The 16,294-nt window shown below is 43.3% G+C and overlaps 1 protein-coding gene across 1 annotated transcript in view; it reads right to left on the bottom strand.

The window, feature by feature from the left end:
* Window positions 1–2,355: 2,355 nt before the first annotated feature.
* Window positions 2,356–16,294, bottom strand: part of CILK1 (ciliogenesis associated kinase 1) — a 35,142-nt gene continuing 21,203 nt past the window's right edge. The window contains exons 8-13 of the mRNA XM_058554146.1: window positions 14,370–14,690; window positions 12,723–12,913; window positions 12,459–12,607; window positions 10,035–10,163; window positions 6,971–7,093; window positions 2,356–5,955 (exon numbers count right to left, since the gene is read on the bottom strand). Coding sequence (XP_058410129.1) covers window positions 5,801–5,955; window positions 6,971–7,093; window positions 10,035–10,163; window positions 12,459–12,607; window positions 12,723–12,913; window positions 14,370–14,690 — 1,068 coding nt within the window. The 3' untranslated portion in view covers window positions 2,356–5,800. The remainder of the gene's footprint in view (window positions 5,956–6,970; window positions 7,094–10,034; window positions 10,164–12,458; window positions 12,608–12,722; window positions 12,914–14,369; window positions 14,691–16,294) is intronic.

Here is a 16,294-nt window from a genome sequence, read left to right as displayed (position 1 = left end):
GGCTAAACAAGTAATTTGGCTGGTAAATAAGTTGAAACTTTTAAACATATTTTAAAACCATCAAGGCTATATTATAGAGTATGATGCAAAATTCACATGAATTTTAAACTTAAAAATATGTACCTTCAAAAGGACTTCAAAACTATTTCTTGTTTTTAGAGGCGGTTTCTGCGCTCAGACTGTACATTTGTTGATTATTGTTTTCACCCAGGAGGGGCTCTTGAGACTACCTGGCTTGAGAAGACTGTGGTGCTGATCAATCGCAGTAACTAATACAATCATATATTATTTTCAGTAGATTTCTAACATAAGTGTGGAGAATGAATTGGGACAGTGCAGGGTCGAGAAAGAGAGACCTGTTAAATGTCCGTGTGAGTTCAAGTAGCACCGTGAGTCTGAAGAACATGGGTAAGAAAAGGTGAGATATTAAGGAGTAGAGGAGAGGAGGAAGAGAAAAGTCTAGAATGATGCCGCTCCAAACACACACACACACAGCCACACACACATTTCCTTTTCCATCCTCGTCTGTTTTTCATAACATTTATTGTCCTCTAACATACTAGATATTTTATTTATTTTGTTATCTGTCTGTAGATTTGATAGAAGGTAAATTCCTTGAGGTTAGAGATTTTCATATTTTTAAAACATACTTTTGTATATCCTGCTCCTAGAATAATGCTTAGCACAGAGTAGGCATTCAGAGAATACTTGTTGAAGGAAAGAAGGAGAGAAAAGAAGGAAGGAAAACAGGGGAGGGAGGGAGGGAGGAAGAGAGAGAGGTTTGGGGGAAATAATAATCAGTGGATTTGTCTTTCATTCCTATGAGCCATCCGACTGGAAATGTCCACTAGACAGTTGAACAAGCCGGTGATGACTCAGAAGAGAAGACTAAGATGGATCACACTGGCAGCAACAGGATGAGCTGATCCAGAGAAAGGATATAAAGTAAGAAGAGAAAAAAATCAACAACAGCTGGGCACCCCTCGAGTCAGAAAAGCCACACTTTCAAACACGAATAACAGTATATGTTCAATTTCATCTTTCTAATTCTGACCTAACACAGATTACTCAATTTAACCTGGGTAGGAAGTCATTATTTTCCAACCCTGCTGAAACTGATCATTCATTTTTTCCAACCCATCTTTCTACAAGGATTCACTTGAATTAAACTAGTTAGGACAAACATGATTATTCAATTTTGTTCATAAACCAAACATTTATCTCCATTTCCTTATTTCTAATTGTTTGAACCATATCAAATTGCTGATACTTTCCTATTTCTTTCTAACCCACAAAAATGGCAACTTCATATGTCCAACCTAACATTACAGGGGTCAAACTATCCTAGCAATCTTGTTTACCTGAAAGAGAAACTAAGGCATCATCATATGACTCTATTATTACCATGCTTGTGGAGAGATACAAGTCCTGTTATAATAATTCTGCCATTCTATGACAGGTACCCTCAGGTCATGTTATTCCCTGCAAGCCCCTGAAATCATGCTATTCTTGGAAACCTTCCGAGTTGCTCTCCGTCTCGGACAGTCTTATTCACAGTGTCTATCCATCTACCTAATGTATTTTCAGAGGCCCGGGGAGAGCCTCTCAGCCTTTAACCCTTCACCAACCTACTCAGTAGCAGGTAAAATTGCCTTAAAAATCAACAGCTTTAAATCTCAGTTTAAGAGAAGCTTTATACGTAAGTACTCCAGGGAGAGGGAAACAATTGGCTTAAATTCAGCCTTAGCCATAAATGACTGGTATCAGACCCTATTCTAACAATGCGTTTTTATAGCAGGAAGGATGGCTGAGGGCTTGAATCTGTGGGGCTTCTGAAGGGGCACGGTGGGCCCATATGCCATAAGGTCACACAGTCAGCTCAGCCATGTTCTGAGGGTGAGGGGCACATCTAGGGATTCACCAATACCAGTCCGATTGGTAAAACATGTTCCTGCACACTTCTTTCAGGGATTCAAAGAATGTTTGGGAAATGAATTTCCTGTGGAATCCTGTATATAATTCATGAAGTTATGAGCTTCTTACATACAAGGTAGGTATTAATCGTGATGACATCAGCAACAAGAAATAGTTTTTGACCTGGTTTTTTTTTTTTTTAATATCCTTAGTCACCTAATTTGCTAAAAGCTAAATTTAGAAAACCTCCACTTTGCAGGATAACTTCCTACTGTGGCTCTAGTGTGTGCTTCCAACTCCATGGCAGTAACACTGTAGTATGCATTAAGGAGAAGTTATAAAATCTCAAAATTCCAAATTAGGAAATAGTACTGTGATCTTTTGATGGCAGAGCACGAAAACAAAACCCGAACACTCCAGTCAATTTTTCTTAAACTGTAACTTTATTTGGAGCAGAATTTTCCTTACGTCAAGTTAACGTTTTTCAACACCTCAGGACAAACTATTCAAGAAGCAACACTTTATTTCAGTGGAGGCTTGCATAAGTGGTTTTCTGTCCTCCTATCTTCTCATCATTATGAATATTTGCTTTATAAATAAATATTCTCAGTGACTCCCTTGTAATCCAATCAGGGGACTAAACTGCTCTCAGTACTGAGAAATCTGAGATCAGAAGACTGTTCAGATCATTTTAAATTCACATTAGCACAGTGTCTTTAAGAAACTGATAATACAGATCAGTGTGACATTTGCCTCCAGTTTGTCTTCTTAATGGTTTCCATGAGAACGTCTTCACAATAAATTATATAAAATACAGTACTTTGGTTGGAAATTTAAAAAATAATTCTAAAAGTTAACCACATATATTAAACAAACAAGTTGCTACAGTGTGCTTTAAATGAGATAAAATAATTAGTATGTCAAATATTTTCTTATAAACATATTGCTTTTGGTTATACACCGAGCTGAAACATACAGCCTGCATTTTTTTCCTTTCTTAAATGGCACGAAACAATGGCTTGATGGTAGGGAAATGCTACTTCATGAGAAAACATGGTGCCCGTGAACTCCAAGGGTACCGGTATTGGTACTTAAAAACAAAACAACTCTTGTTTTGTTTTACATGTCTTTCCTTGATTGTATTCAATTTTTGATAACTCTGGAAGATGACATAGTGTCAATTTATTAGATGTACATGGTGGTCCTTTAGGCAAGAGACGTGTCTAAAAATTGTTTGAAAATCAATTTTCTTCCTACTTAAATCCTATCATACATGAGCTGGGGGAGGTCTTGGTAATGAATGGAATTTTATTGTAAAACGAACAATGACACCAAGAGTAGCTTTTACGCTCATGCAGTTTCCCTGCAGTTTACACATGGGCCCCCTGGCACACCACTGTCACTGAATGAGAGCCAGCCCTGCACCATCTCCTGATGTCCTGGAAAGCTTTCTGACTCTGAAATGAGGCACAGTCACGGGTAGGTGCAGTGAAACTCATCATTCCTCTTGGTGTCTTGTGGTACATTTCATAATTCTATAGTAACTAAAAAATATACGCAACAGGTAGATTTTATTTTCACTTAACAAAAAATGGTCACTATTCCCTTCTATAGTAAACAGCTTGTACACACAATGTGTCCTTTACCCATCTGGGGGAAAAAACAGAGAACGTCAGGATTTTGCTAGTTCTTTAGAATTGACGTTGTTTTTTCAGTCTTCTAGTTTTCTCAACTGTGCATTAGCTTCTTGACTTTCATATGAATAAATGTGTTTGGCTTCCCAAGGGAAGTTGTTTGCTAATAAACCAAGGAAAGAGGAAAAGGAAGAAAAGTGAAATATTTTCTGAATTTGGGCCCTACAAAAGTATTAAGAAACAATTTTATAATGTGTAATAACCAGGTAACTAGGTTTTTCAATTAAAAAAATATGTAACGACCTTAACATAAGCTAGAGTGCCAAGAATATGGTATTCACAATCCATTTGCTTCCCTAAAGGGTATTTACAATTTAAAACCAGCTTTCCAGCAAGCTGGGTAAGGTTACAGGTTAAATTATTCTTTATACAAAATACAGAAAGGGAAAATAAATATTAACCTCAGTAAAAGACTCATCTCTGAAAACACATTTTCTGTTGCTTTAGATAATGAGTTGAGAATATAATACAGAAATGAATTCAACTTCAAGTTGTGCATACATATACATATTTATTTTCTGAAGCTTTGCTGCCAGTTTGTTAACAGGAAAATATTACTTATCAAATCCACATCCATTATGTGCTTTCCTCATGCCTCTAGTGCTTGGTCAAATACATTTTTGAGCCAGATTCCCCAAAGCAGAAATACTCCCTGATTTTAGGTTCAGGCTCTCTGGGAGCCACAGCGATTTGTTCAGGCTGCAACGTATTATTAATACATCAAAGCAATAATTTACCAACTTTATTATGCTGAACCATGTCCAAGTGCCAATATTCATTTTAAGCTACAAAAATGACAATTTCATATGGGTCAACTTGCTCTATCCTGGAACCTGGAACCAAATGCCTTGAGAGAATGTGAGTCAATACACTATTGCGATTATATCATATTCACCAGTGGTGACCTTCCCCTTGCCTTTCAGGTAACCATGAGTGGAGGCAAATTTGTGCCCCAAAGAGATGGATGAAAGTGGACCTTTTGTTTTTTTCTATCTCCAAACTAGCTTTGTCATTTTCAGAACTGCTGTAAACATTCCTCTCAATGGGACAGCCTCTGCCCAACAGAGTTCTCACTGTTGAAAGAAACTACACAAGGGTTAAGAGTTCAAATGTGGCACGCCATGGACACTAACATCACGGTAACCGTGACTTCCCAGATAAGTGGGACATCTGCCATACATCTTTTCTGCTTCCCAAACTGCCCTGAGAATTCGGCTAGGACAGAAGATTATTCATTGTCTGTTCCCAGCCAGGCCTGGAGAACTGAGCTGAATGCAAAATTCTATCAGTTATTATATAAAAATCTTCTGCTGCTTTGAAACAGCTTTTTGGTCATGCATCTTGGTAGGGATATAAGTTTAATTGACTGTGTTAACCTTTATGTGGAGAACCTTTTGGTTGAAAGGCTTCCCTTTTGTGGGTACTTATACAATTTGATTTCATAAATGGAAGAAAATAGAATGTGATGGCATAGCGTATAACTCTGGGTTTCTCCTGGATATCTCCAACCACCACAAAGGGTATTGTAAAAATGTCAAAAAGTATTTACTTAAGAGTTCTTTCATCTGGGGAACAAGAACAGAAGAAAGTGAATTACATAATAGTACTTTTAGAACAGCACAGTGGTATCAAAAAATCAAACCAATAACATGATATTGAGAAAAGCAGATCATTTTTCTAGTGCTGATATCAGTCCAAGAAAGCTGAAAGTACCTGATGTGCCACATTTAAAATTTAAGCACTTCACAAATATCCCCACACGTTGAGTAAATAACCCTTTATCACATAGCTTTAAATTGTACCCCTGTTGCAATACTGCATCAATATTATTACATTTTTAAAAATCTGTATAAAATACCTGGAACCTCAAAAGAAAACCAATTAACCTTTAAAAAGTTCATTACAAAGTTGACTGTATAAAATGCTAACACATAATCCATATATACAAAATGTTACTGCTTAAGAAAATAATGGGACCCAGTTTTAGAATAAAATAATTTTGTACAAAAAAAGGGTATTGCATTCAAATCAATATTTAAAAACAAATTTTTTAAAGACTATTGAAATGTCTTGGTTCAGAAGGTAACTGTAAAGCATTTGTTTCCTTTTGTGCCACTTGAAAGTTTCTTGCAGGTAGAACCAGCGGGCTGAGGGACAGTGTCCTGCTTTCCCTACAAAGGGCTTCATGACAGTCATCGCCGAGACGCGTACTTGGAGGCCCAGTCCGTCCGTCCGTGCACTGGCTGGGCGGCCGGAGGCCGGGGCATCAACCCAGGAGTGCTTCTAGGCTGGGTGTGGAAAAAAGGTCGCCCAGGATGAGGTCTCACAGCCTTCAGGGAAGAATAACCTGCAGTGAGAGAGAAAGGTGGGTCTGATTGATATGGGACCCCTGCAAACAAAGTGCAGACAAATGCATCTTGGTAACAAAAATATCAGAAAATGAGAGCTCAAGAGCAGCATTTGCCTCCTACTCACTGTCTTCCCTCTTTCAGTAAGGACAACCCCATTATATGGCTGTAAACCAAAAATACTGGTGTCATTCCTGACCTCTCTCTTCTCTTATCCTACTTATAATTTGTCAGCAAATCCTATTGGCTCTCCCTTCCAAATATACCCAGAATTGGGAAAACTCCACTATTACCAGCCCGGCACAGGCCAGCATCATACCTTGCTGGATAATTGCAATAGCCTCCCAATTGGTTTTCCTGCTTCCAACCTTGCTCCCCACTTTCCATCTAGTGACAACCAGCACTGAGTGAGCCTGGAAGATGAAGGTCAGATCACCTCACTCCTCTGCTCAAAACCCTCCAGTGGTTCCCATGTCACTCCGAGTCAATGACAACACGCTTACGGTGGCCTGCAGGGCCTCATCCCGTTGGGCATCTTATTGCCTCTCTGACCTCCTCTCCCTGTTCCCCGCCTCGCACTCATGCCACTCCTGCACTCCCTGCTAGTCCTGGAATATGCCAGGCCTGTCCTGCCTCAAAGGCCACGCACTAAGAATCCCACGTCTGGAACAGTCTGGCCCATATTGCATGGCTTGCTCCCTTACTGTCTTCAGATCTTTACTCAACGTCTCCTTTGCAGTGAGGTCTTCTTGGTACCCTCTCTAAAGCTGCACTCTGCACCCCACACTCCAAGCCCCACACTCCCCACCTCCTGCCTGCTTTATTTTTCTCCTGAGCACCTATGAGCATCTTATTCGGTTTCCTTACTGTTTAGAGAGTGCAAGCTCCACGAGGACAGGGAGCTTTGTCTGCCTCCTTCCCTGGGGGACCCTAGGCCTACACATGCCAGGCACGAAGCAGTTGTCCAGTAACTATTTGTCGAGTCAATTCATGAATATCCGAAATAGAACTTACCAGGGGAAGGGTCTGGGATAGGTGCCAAGTGTACCCTCTGCATAGCAGAACCAATTTCTTTTTTCAGAAAGGAAGGGATGTAGTTTCCAGTCAGTCCACTAGAACTTGTAGAGCCGGAACCAACTGATTTGCAAAAGGAAAAGCTCATTACTACAAGGACACATGCACATGACATCACAGGGTTAAAGGACATCGGTGCAGAGCAACAAAGAATAGGTTTTGACTATTAGGGAGGAAAAAAGAATTATGATAGAAACAGTGAATTCTGAGCAGAGCATTCCACCACACCACACTGTCAGAAAGACTCGGAGGGCAAAGACCATGCTGCTCCTGTGGCCTGCACCCACATGGAGGCTGGTTGGTCGGTTTGTTAAAGAAAAAGGAAATCTGGAATTTTCTTTCTTTTTGGAATAATAGGTTTATCCTCTTCTTCAATTTGCTTTTTCCACTCCATAATATAGAATAGTTATCCTTCCATGTCAGTATATACAAATTCTAGAGTATGGCTAAATCGTAATTCATTTAACCATTGTCTTATTGATCAGCACACAGGTTATCTTAATTATTTACAAGTAATTCTACACTAAATATTCTTGTCTATAATCAGAAAAATTAATCATTATTAAATTATATTAAATGAATTCACTTTTTATGTCATTTCTATCTTGAGAGTGCTTTAAGGGCCGGAACTGTATGTCCTCATCTTAGTATTCTAGGATGTTAATGGAATGCCTTACATATAACAAGTAATCAATACATATTGGGTGGGTGAATGAATATCTATAATCAGCCTTATTATGAGGGGTTAACAGTACACATGGAATAATGAACAATGTTATTATGGGCCATTATTCGAATGGAAGTTACATCCGTTAGGAAAAGAGTTAATGAGCGGTAGAGATGGCTTCACGACACACAGCATTCTTGGCAAGTTATTAAGGCAGAGGGGCAAATGGTCTGGAATGCACGTGTGAGGAGTTGTGTTGTCGGCTGGAGCACATTTTGCATTTTTGGTGAACAGATAGATATGAAGAAAAACGGGAAAAGAGAGATTGAACAGGTAAGTCACAAAAGGGAAAAAAACGTACAGTCAACAAACACAGGAAAAGACGCTCCACCTCATTAGTAAACAGGACATGCAAGTTTAAGCCATAATAAGATGCCATTCCACACTCATCAGATCAGCACACATTTCGCAATCTTGACAGTACCAAGTGGCATCAAGGATGCAGCACAACTCCCATACCCTGCTGGAGAGCAATTTGGCAACATCTGTAAAGTCGAAGACGAGCACACTCTTTAACCTAACATGTCTGCATTACACCCAGAGAACCCCTCACATAGGTGCACAACAATGGAGGCCGACGATGTTCATGTCAGCCCTCTTTTTTTTTCTTTTTTTTTTAATAAAGATTTTATTTATTAATTTTTTTCCCCCCAAAGCCCCAGTAGATAGTTGTACGTCATAGCTGCACATCATTCTAGCTGCTGTATGTGGGACGCGGCCTCAGCATGGCCGAAGAAGCGGTGCACGCCTGGGATCCGAACCCTGGGCTGCCAGCAGCGGAGTGCGCGCACTTAACTGCTAAGCCACGGGGCCGGCCCCATGTCAGCCCTCTTTCTAACAGCAAAAACTGTACACAACTTACAAGGTGGTCAAGAAGAGAAGGGATAAATAAATTATAGTCTAGTAGAAGTAATAAATTACGGTATAGTTACATATATTGTATATGTTATACAATGTATATCTTATATATAATTATTACCTCCTAATACAATTATTAAAATGAGTGAAGTGGATATCTAGGGTTATACGCATACAAATTTTAAAACATGCAAAACATACTATGTATTTCATGTATATTTTATTTTGTTTTATTTTTATTTATTTATTTTTTTGGCGAGGAAGATTAGCCCTGAGCTAACATCCGATGCCAATCCTCCTCTTTTTGCTGAGGAAGATTGTCCCTGGGCTAACATCCGTGCCCATCTTCCTCTACTTTACATGGGGCACCGCCACAGCATGGCTTGACAAGCAGTGCGTTGGTGCGCGCCTGGGATCCGAGCCTGGGAACCCCAGGCCGCAGCAGCGGAGTGCGCCACTGGGCTGGCCCCTCATGTATATTTTAAAAAATGCATGGAAATAATAAACACCCAAATCAGGCAGGAGGTGGGGGAGGGAGGGGAAGAGAAAAGGGAGGGAAGGACTGGACACTGGGCTTCGTGTGTATTTGCAAAGTCTGACTCCTTGAGCTGGTGGTGAGTGTATGGGTGTTGACGTATCATTTCCTTCCTTTTTGTATTCCTTAAAGTTAATGAACACACAATGGATAAAGGCAGGGAGAAGTGAGGCCAGGATGTTTCCTGGGCCCTGTGGAAGCAGAAGCAGCACACAGCAGGGGCTCCCCAGACAAGGGAAAATGGTGTGGGAAACCAGTCTGCTGGGAACGGGGTTAGTCAGCCTGGAAGGCTTCCGAAATTCATTCGTCTCTTCAAAAGAAGTGGAGAGGGCCTTCCAAAGAGTACCCCTTCCAACCAGAAGGGGTTCCGACGCCATGGGCTATGGCTGGGTCACCAGACGGAGGGGACGAGCTGGAGCAAGTCAGCCGGAGCTGAGTTCAATTTCCACCTCAGAAGGAGGCCGCCCACCGCAGAGCCGGCCTCAGAAGTCACACTCTGTAAGGCTCTGTCAAGTTATTTTTGTTTTTCCCATGAGCCAGGGAAGACTGTTCTCCTCCCCAGCTACTCTTGAGGGCAGACCCTGCGGTTCAGCTCCCAGGGCCTGCTGCAGAGAGAGAGAGAGAGAGAGGGAGAGGGAGAGAGAGAGAGAGGGAGGGAGGGAGAGAGAGGGAAGGGGAGAGAGAGTACAGGAGAGCGAGCGAGCGAGAAGGTGGGGGGAGAGGGGGAGAGAGAGAGGAGCAAAGGCCTGGAAAAGAGGCCCAGGGTTTTCACACCAGAAAGGCACTCCTGGTTCCACAGCTTGCGCCCTCATCTCTCTGTACCCACCCTGCTGCATCCAGAGAATTTGCTTCTTGTCATTTAGGAATTAACAACCATTACTCACCTGAGTTTATTTTGCTGATTACCGACACCGTTCCTGAAGATTTTCCAGACAAACCAGAACTAGACCATGGATTAGATGGAATAAAATCCTTGCCTGGATTCGAGAGTATGCCGTTTCTTATATTTATTCCTAATAGGGAAGAAATGATTTTAAAATGCAAAATACATATTTAATCTTGCACCAGGCTTCAGAGGTGACATTAACACAGAACCAATCTGTCAAAACCTTCCTATGGTTCAAGATCTAAGCAAAAACTGGCTGTGCTGATGTCGTGTGAGAGATGGTAGAGGAAAGACACCATCTTTGGGTTTAGTATGTCGTCTCACTGCTGGGTGGCCTGAGAGAGGTCTCTTAAACTTCTACCAACAGATCTGTCCCATGTCATATGTCTGACCCCTCTGGTGCTGTCCTGGGCTTCAGTGCTCCTGGACATTCCTACTCATCCCCCTTCACAGACTGCTGCCTTTCTGTCACCTTTCCAAGTTCTCCTTCATCCCTCACCCCCACCCCCCATCTGCTCTCCTCTTTCTGCATTCTGTCCCCCGAGATTCCATCTTCTCACCTGACCTGGACCATCATCAAATGCTGGTGACTCTGGTCTATACCAATGATCCTCACCAACTCCCTCACGTCCAAGGCTGCCTTGACCTCAACCTCAAGCCAAACCACCTTCCCTCCGGACTGCCCACTTTCCTATTTATGTCAGGCATGGCAGCTATTTTTCAGAACTGAAAGACTGAATTCATCTTTTTCCTTCTCCTTCTTCCCCTAGAGCCAAAGAGAAACAACTGTCCAACTCACTCCCTGCTCCCTTTTGCCCGGGGTCACTGTAGTTGGAATCTTTGCCCCATGCACCCTGTCATCTGGTCTCTCTTCTTCCAGGTCATCCTGGGAACTGTCAGGCCCATCTTCTAAGACAACAATGCCAACCCTGATGAAGTCTGGCAGTATTTAGAAGCCCTGTTCCTCACTGAAGGGTGAGGAATCAATGCATCAGCAGGCCAGCCCTTCCCACCTTCATTCCTTCCCCTGGGACCCCAGCCCTGTCCCCTCACCTAGACAACAGCTACAGCTCACCGGCCCCCACCGAGCACACAGATGTGGGTAAAACCATGATGCTCTCCAATGAACACCCTTCAAGAGCTTCCATTGCTTATGAAATAAAATCCAAATTTCTTACAAAACCAGAAAAGATGCCTCGTACTACATACCAGATCACTCTCTTACCATACTCTGGCCACAGTGGCCTCTCGGCCATTCCTCACAAGCCCTTTCTCGCCCCAGGCCTCTGCACTGCTGCTTCCTGCCTGGTGTGCTCCTCCCTCAGCTCTCTGCACACTTAGTTCCTTCCTCTTCTTTGGGGCCTAGCTGGGAGTCACCTGCTCAGAGAGGCCTTTACTGACCACTCTATCTAAAGTGCCTCGCCCCATTGCATCACCCTGACCGTCACTTCTTACCACCTGTACTCTGTGTGTCTGTTTGTTTAGGTCTGTCTCCCAGCACTAGAAAATACGCTGCAGGAGGGCGAGAGTACTGCCTGTGGGGCTGCCGTATAAAGTCCCTGCACACAATGTGATGTGAGTGGAGCCTCCTGCAGCTGGGCAGCCCAGTGGCCCCGCTTGGCCACTTTGTTCACCATAACATTCCCAGGGCCCGGCACACGGTAGGTGCTCAAACTTATTTGCTGATTGGATGAATTTGTGAATGAATGGTTGGCTAATGCTGTAAGCTTGGAATCCAGAGAATCTGGACAGAGCCTTGGGAATCTGGAGAGAGGCCCTCCAAACTATAGCTTTGACACTTAACCCCTGCAGTACTGCTGGATGGTGAGACTAAGCTCTTCCCTGGTTTCCTGAGAGGACTGGCAATTTCTCCTAAACTGGACTGGTGCTGGGGCCTCAGCCTTGCTGCCTGGCACTTTCCAGTTCCTCCCTCCCCGGGGGCTGGACCCAGTTTCCTCTACCAAATTTCTTATCTTAGGCAACTATATAAAGTAAAAATGTGAGGCCTGGGCTTCAGCAAGTATACATAGTTTGTTTTTTTTGTGTGTGAGGAAGATCAGCTCCGAGCTAACATCCATTGCCAATCTTCCTCTTTTTGCTGAGGAAGATTGACCCTGGGCTAACATCCGTGCCCATCTTCCTCTACTTTCTATGCGGGATGCCACCACAGCATGGCTTGATAAGCGGTGTGTATGTCTGCGCCTGGGATCCAAACTCGCAAACCCTGGGCACCAGAAGTGGAGTGCACGAGCTTAACTGCTACACCACCAGGCTGGCCCTTCAGCAAATATTTTTACGATGTTCCTGCCAGTTCTGAAGAGAAGCTCCAAGCACTTGCCTTCCAAATTGGAATCTTTGTGAATATGTGATTCCAGGGACACGACTTATCAACTGTCAAAGTAAACGCAAGTATTTATACTACCAGGCAAGTATCGCGAGTGCTTCAAGTAGAGCTGCTTGGCCGCGGATCGCAGGGTTGGCGTGTCTCGCCTCTGATACGAAGTCTGGATTGGGGCACTGTTTCCTGTGCCCACGGGCTCAGAGGGCTTCAGGTCCAGAACACTCTCAAATCTGAAGGGAGAGAACGCGGCTTAGGCCAGCACGAGACAGGAAGCATCATCAGACGGGAAAGATCATCCCACAAATCCCAGATGAGTCCATTTATGGACAGAAGCCACCCACTCGCCTGCAGAGGGTCTCATCACTCTGTCTCTTCTTGTTTTTCAGGTCAATCCTGGTGAGGGAGGGACTGAAGTCCAGGTCATCCAAGTTGGCCCAATCATCGGAATCCTTTGTTGACCTAGAAACGAGACCCCACTGCCTCCTACTCTTTGGCTTGATCTCACCATTTTTGTGCTCCAGGCCAGCTACGATTTTCTGTGAATACAAGGAGAGGGGGAAAAAGCAATACTTAGCATTAATGGAGCTCACCCACGAGTAATCCCCATTCTGAACTTTCTTGGTTATGGAAAGGAGGATTCTGGGGCATACCATTCCCCAATATGCACGTTATCTGAAAGGGAACCGGGGAATACCCATTCCCAGACTCGTCTCTCACGGTCCTGCACAGATTACATCGGTTTATGTCCAATGGGGACACTCAGCTGGATAAGACAAAGCTTAAAAAAAAAATCTAAGGTACTTCTCACATACTAGGAAGATGGCTGGATTCTCATTCAGGCCTCACTCCTGAAAGAGTTAACCTGATTTATACTGTCACGAATAGAGACAGAAGAGAATGTAGCTAAGATGTCAGTGGTCCTGCTCCGTTACAGAAAACAATGCAAATAATGCCTTCCCTGCCAAGTAGACCTGGATCCTCTCTCTTAACTACAGAATTAGCTACAACAGAAAATTTCTAAACACACACTGCTTTCAAGTCATGGGCTGGGGCAAAGCGAACAGCCTAGAGACACCCGCCTTGTGACCTCACCCAGTATCTCACATGGCACTAGCTGGGGGCCAGCACTCAGCGAGTGAACACTAGTCGACAGAAAAAGTACTACTTTTGCATAAAGGTGATAGAAAACCAGACTCTTGAGACAGCATTACAAAGTTAATGGTAACTAGACTCCCTTGTCAAATTATCATTTTATTGAATCTAACACTCATTGTTTCCTTTTGAACACCAGCCCCAGAAGAGGAGAAAGATCTGGGCTCAGTTAACAACATCAATTGATGGCATTAATAGGAATAACAACCTAAAAATATTAGTATGGCACTTTATGATTTTCAAAACATTTTCTCAAGCATTGTGACCTTTGATCCTCATGAACAGCTCTGTCTGGTTGCCAAGACAGGCATTAGGATCTTCCTTTTACAGACGAGGAAACTGAGTCCACAGGGGTTAATAATAACAATGACTAACATTTGTCGATTTCTAACCAGGTGCCAGGTACTATTCTAAATTCTTGCCAGTATTAACTCATTTTGTCCTCAAAAGAATTGTATCAGGCAGGTGCTATTATTATCTCTTTTACAGATGAGGAAATGAGGAGCAGAGAGGCTAGGTGACTTTCAGAGGGTCATCGAGCTATGAAATAGCAGAGCCAAGATTTGAGCCCCTGGCAATCTGGCTGCCACGTCCAGCTCTGCACCACCACAGCACAGCCGCCCCCCATACGCAGCTCCATTATTCACAGGCAGAGCTGGAACCTGGATTTAGATCTTTAACTCCAAAGCCAGGGCTCTTTTTACAATTCCATGATATTGCAAAGATAAGTCTATTATAATTCGACCTTATATGCTGAAAAAGAAAATATTTCACACAATAAGTGGGGTCAGAAGAGTGGCGGCCAGACACAAGGCTCACGAGCACATCTTTGCTGCTTACCTGCTGAGGATTCTTGGTGTGGAGGGACGGGAAGAGAAACGGGCTTGGCTTGTCCTCCGGGAGATGGCTCGGGTGATCTGCCCTGGAAACCCCTGCTTTGTAGGGACAGATGAGATGCTGAGGAGGCTGGCTGGCTTGATGCTGCCTGGAAGAAATCCGCGTGTGTGGCTTGGCTGGGGGCTGGGCAGGAGGGACCGGCTTCATGTGAGGAAGTGGGCCTGCCTTTTCCAGGATGTCCTTCTGTGCTTTTCCTGAATCCTGAAGGCTCTGTGTGGTGCTGCCCAGGGGGTGCCCAATCTGGAAGTAAGGATATCGAAGTGCCTAGAATGACATATGAGTCTGCTTTAGGAGTAGAATCTGGCCACGAAGGTTAACACCATTCAGGATCACGGGGCAAGATTTCACGTAACTACTTACTACAGTTCCTTAGCCCAAACCAACTGTGAAACAGGATCCTGAATCTGTAACACCCCTTGTGATTTTCCATATCTAAAATAGCGTAAAATGTATGCACTGGTTGCAACACTTGAAATTATTTGCATAAAGCAGCCAGTTATACTGCTGCTACCTCGCTACTTCTGAAAAGTATTTGGGCTCAACACAGATCCTGACTTTGTAACTTATTTGCTACGTGTTTTAAATACGATATTTCACCTTTCTAAGCCCATTTCTTGGTTCCATAGACAGAAAAAAATAATATAAAACTGAGAGAGCCACACAGAATGATCCAGGATGACTCTGAAGAATCAAGTGTAAAATAAGCAGATATATCTGCTTTTACCCCTGAAAAGCCAAGAGAGTAATGCATGATACAGTTAAAGCTTGCTATCAAGATAATCAAGTTTTCTGGGTAGCCGAGGGATAAATCTTAGAGTGCTGGGTTTATCCTTCTGAAATATTCCCTGAATTGCCTAGTCTTTCTGAGTGGAAGTCATTGAACATATAACATAATCTTCCTTAATGACTCTAGGACATAGCTATCAACATCTGTAATGGTTATTCGTAAGTGTGGACACAGGGGCAAATAATGTGGATACTCTCGTAGACATTCTGGACCCTGACAGCTAACTTGAAACGTCTTCTCTGTAGTCCCAGGCATTCTGCAAGTCTCAACTGATTTGGGGACGTTTTTAGCTTTTCTGACACTATTCTTAATTTTTTTTTAATTATATATTTATTTATTTTCCCCCAAAGCCCCAGTAGATAGTTGTCTGTCATAGCTGCACATCCTTCTAGTTGCTGTACGTGGGATGCGGCCTCAGCATGGCCGGAGAAGCGGTGCATTAGTGCGCACCTGGAATCTGAACCCGGGCTGCCAGCAGCGGAGCGTGCGCACTTAACCACCAAGCCACGGGGCCGGCCCTCTGACACTATTCTTAGAAGTACACGTTCCTCTCTTGGCTCCTTGTTACAGAATCTTTTTCTCTTCTTCTCTTGTGTGTATCCTTCAAAAAACTGGGTTCATCAGAAAGCTTCCTTCCTGCCCTGACAACATTTGTGAATTGCATCACCAGAAGGGCATTTCTGAGGACCTTCTAACCCTCTCGAGCCATCCAGAGTCTTTTGGTACCAAATTATGGCTCTTTCTTCTTTGGGCCTTTGGAAAGCTGCTTTTCCACCGTCCCTTAATTCCCCCAACTGTCACCTCTCCAGCTCTCACAAATTCTAACATCACATCGAAACAGTCGTCATTTTCGCTTAGCCAAATCATGCCTCTGATCAGAATTGGTCACTTTTTTGATCTTCTGAGCAATGTAATTGTCAATGGGACAAGCTGAGAAGGGGCTAGAAGCAATTAATGCAAAAGGAAGCTGGCAGGAGGCATGGGCATGGCTAAAGCCCACAGCACTACCACGTGGGTTTTGGGTGCATTTGATCATCTAAGACCAAGGGGCTTGGGGGAGGCAGGTTGAGAAAACAGGAGG

Source organism: Diceros bicornis, chromosome 14 (assembly GCF_020826845.1).
Source record: "Diceros bicornis minor isolate mBicDic1 chromosome 14, mDicBic1.mat.cur, whole genome shotgun sequence".
Taxonomy (NCBI): domain Eukaryota; kingdom Metazoa; phylum Chordata; class Mammalia; order Perissodactyla; family Rhinocerotidae; genus Diceros; species Diceros bicornis.
The sequence above is the reverse complement of the archived record's forward strand: the minus strand, read 5'-3'. Positions and strand labels throughout refer to the sequence as shown.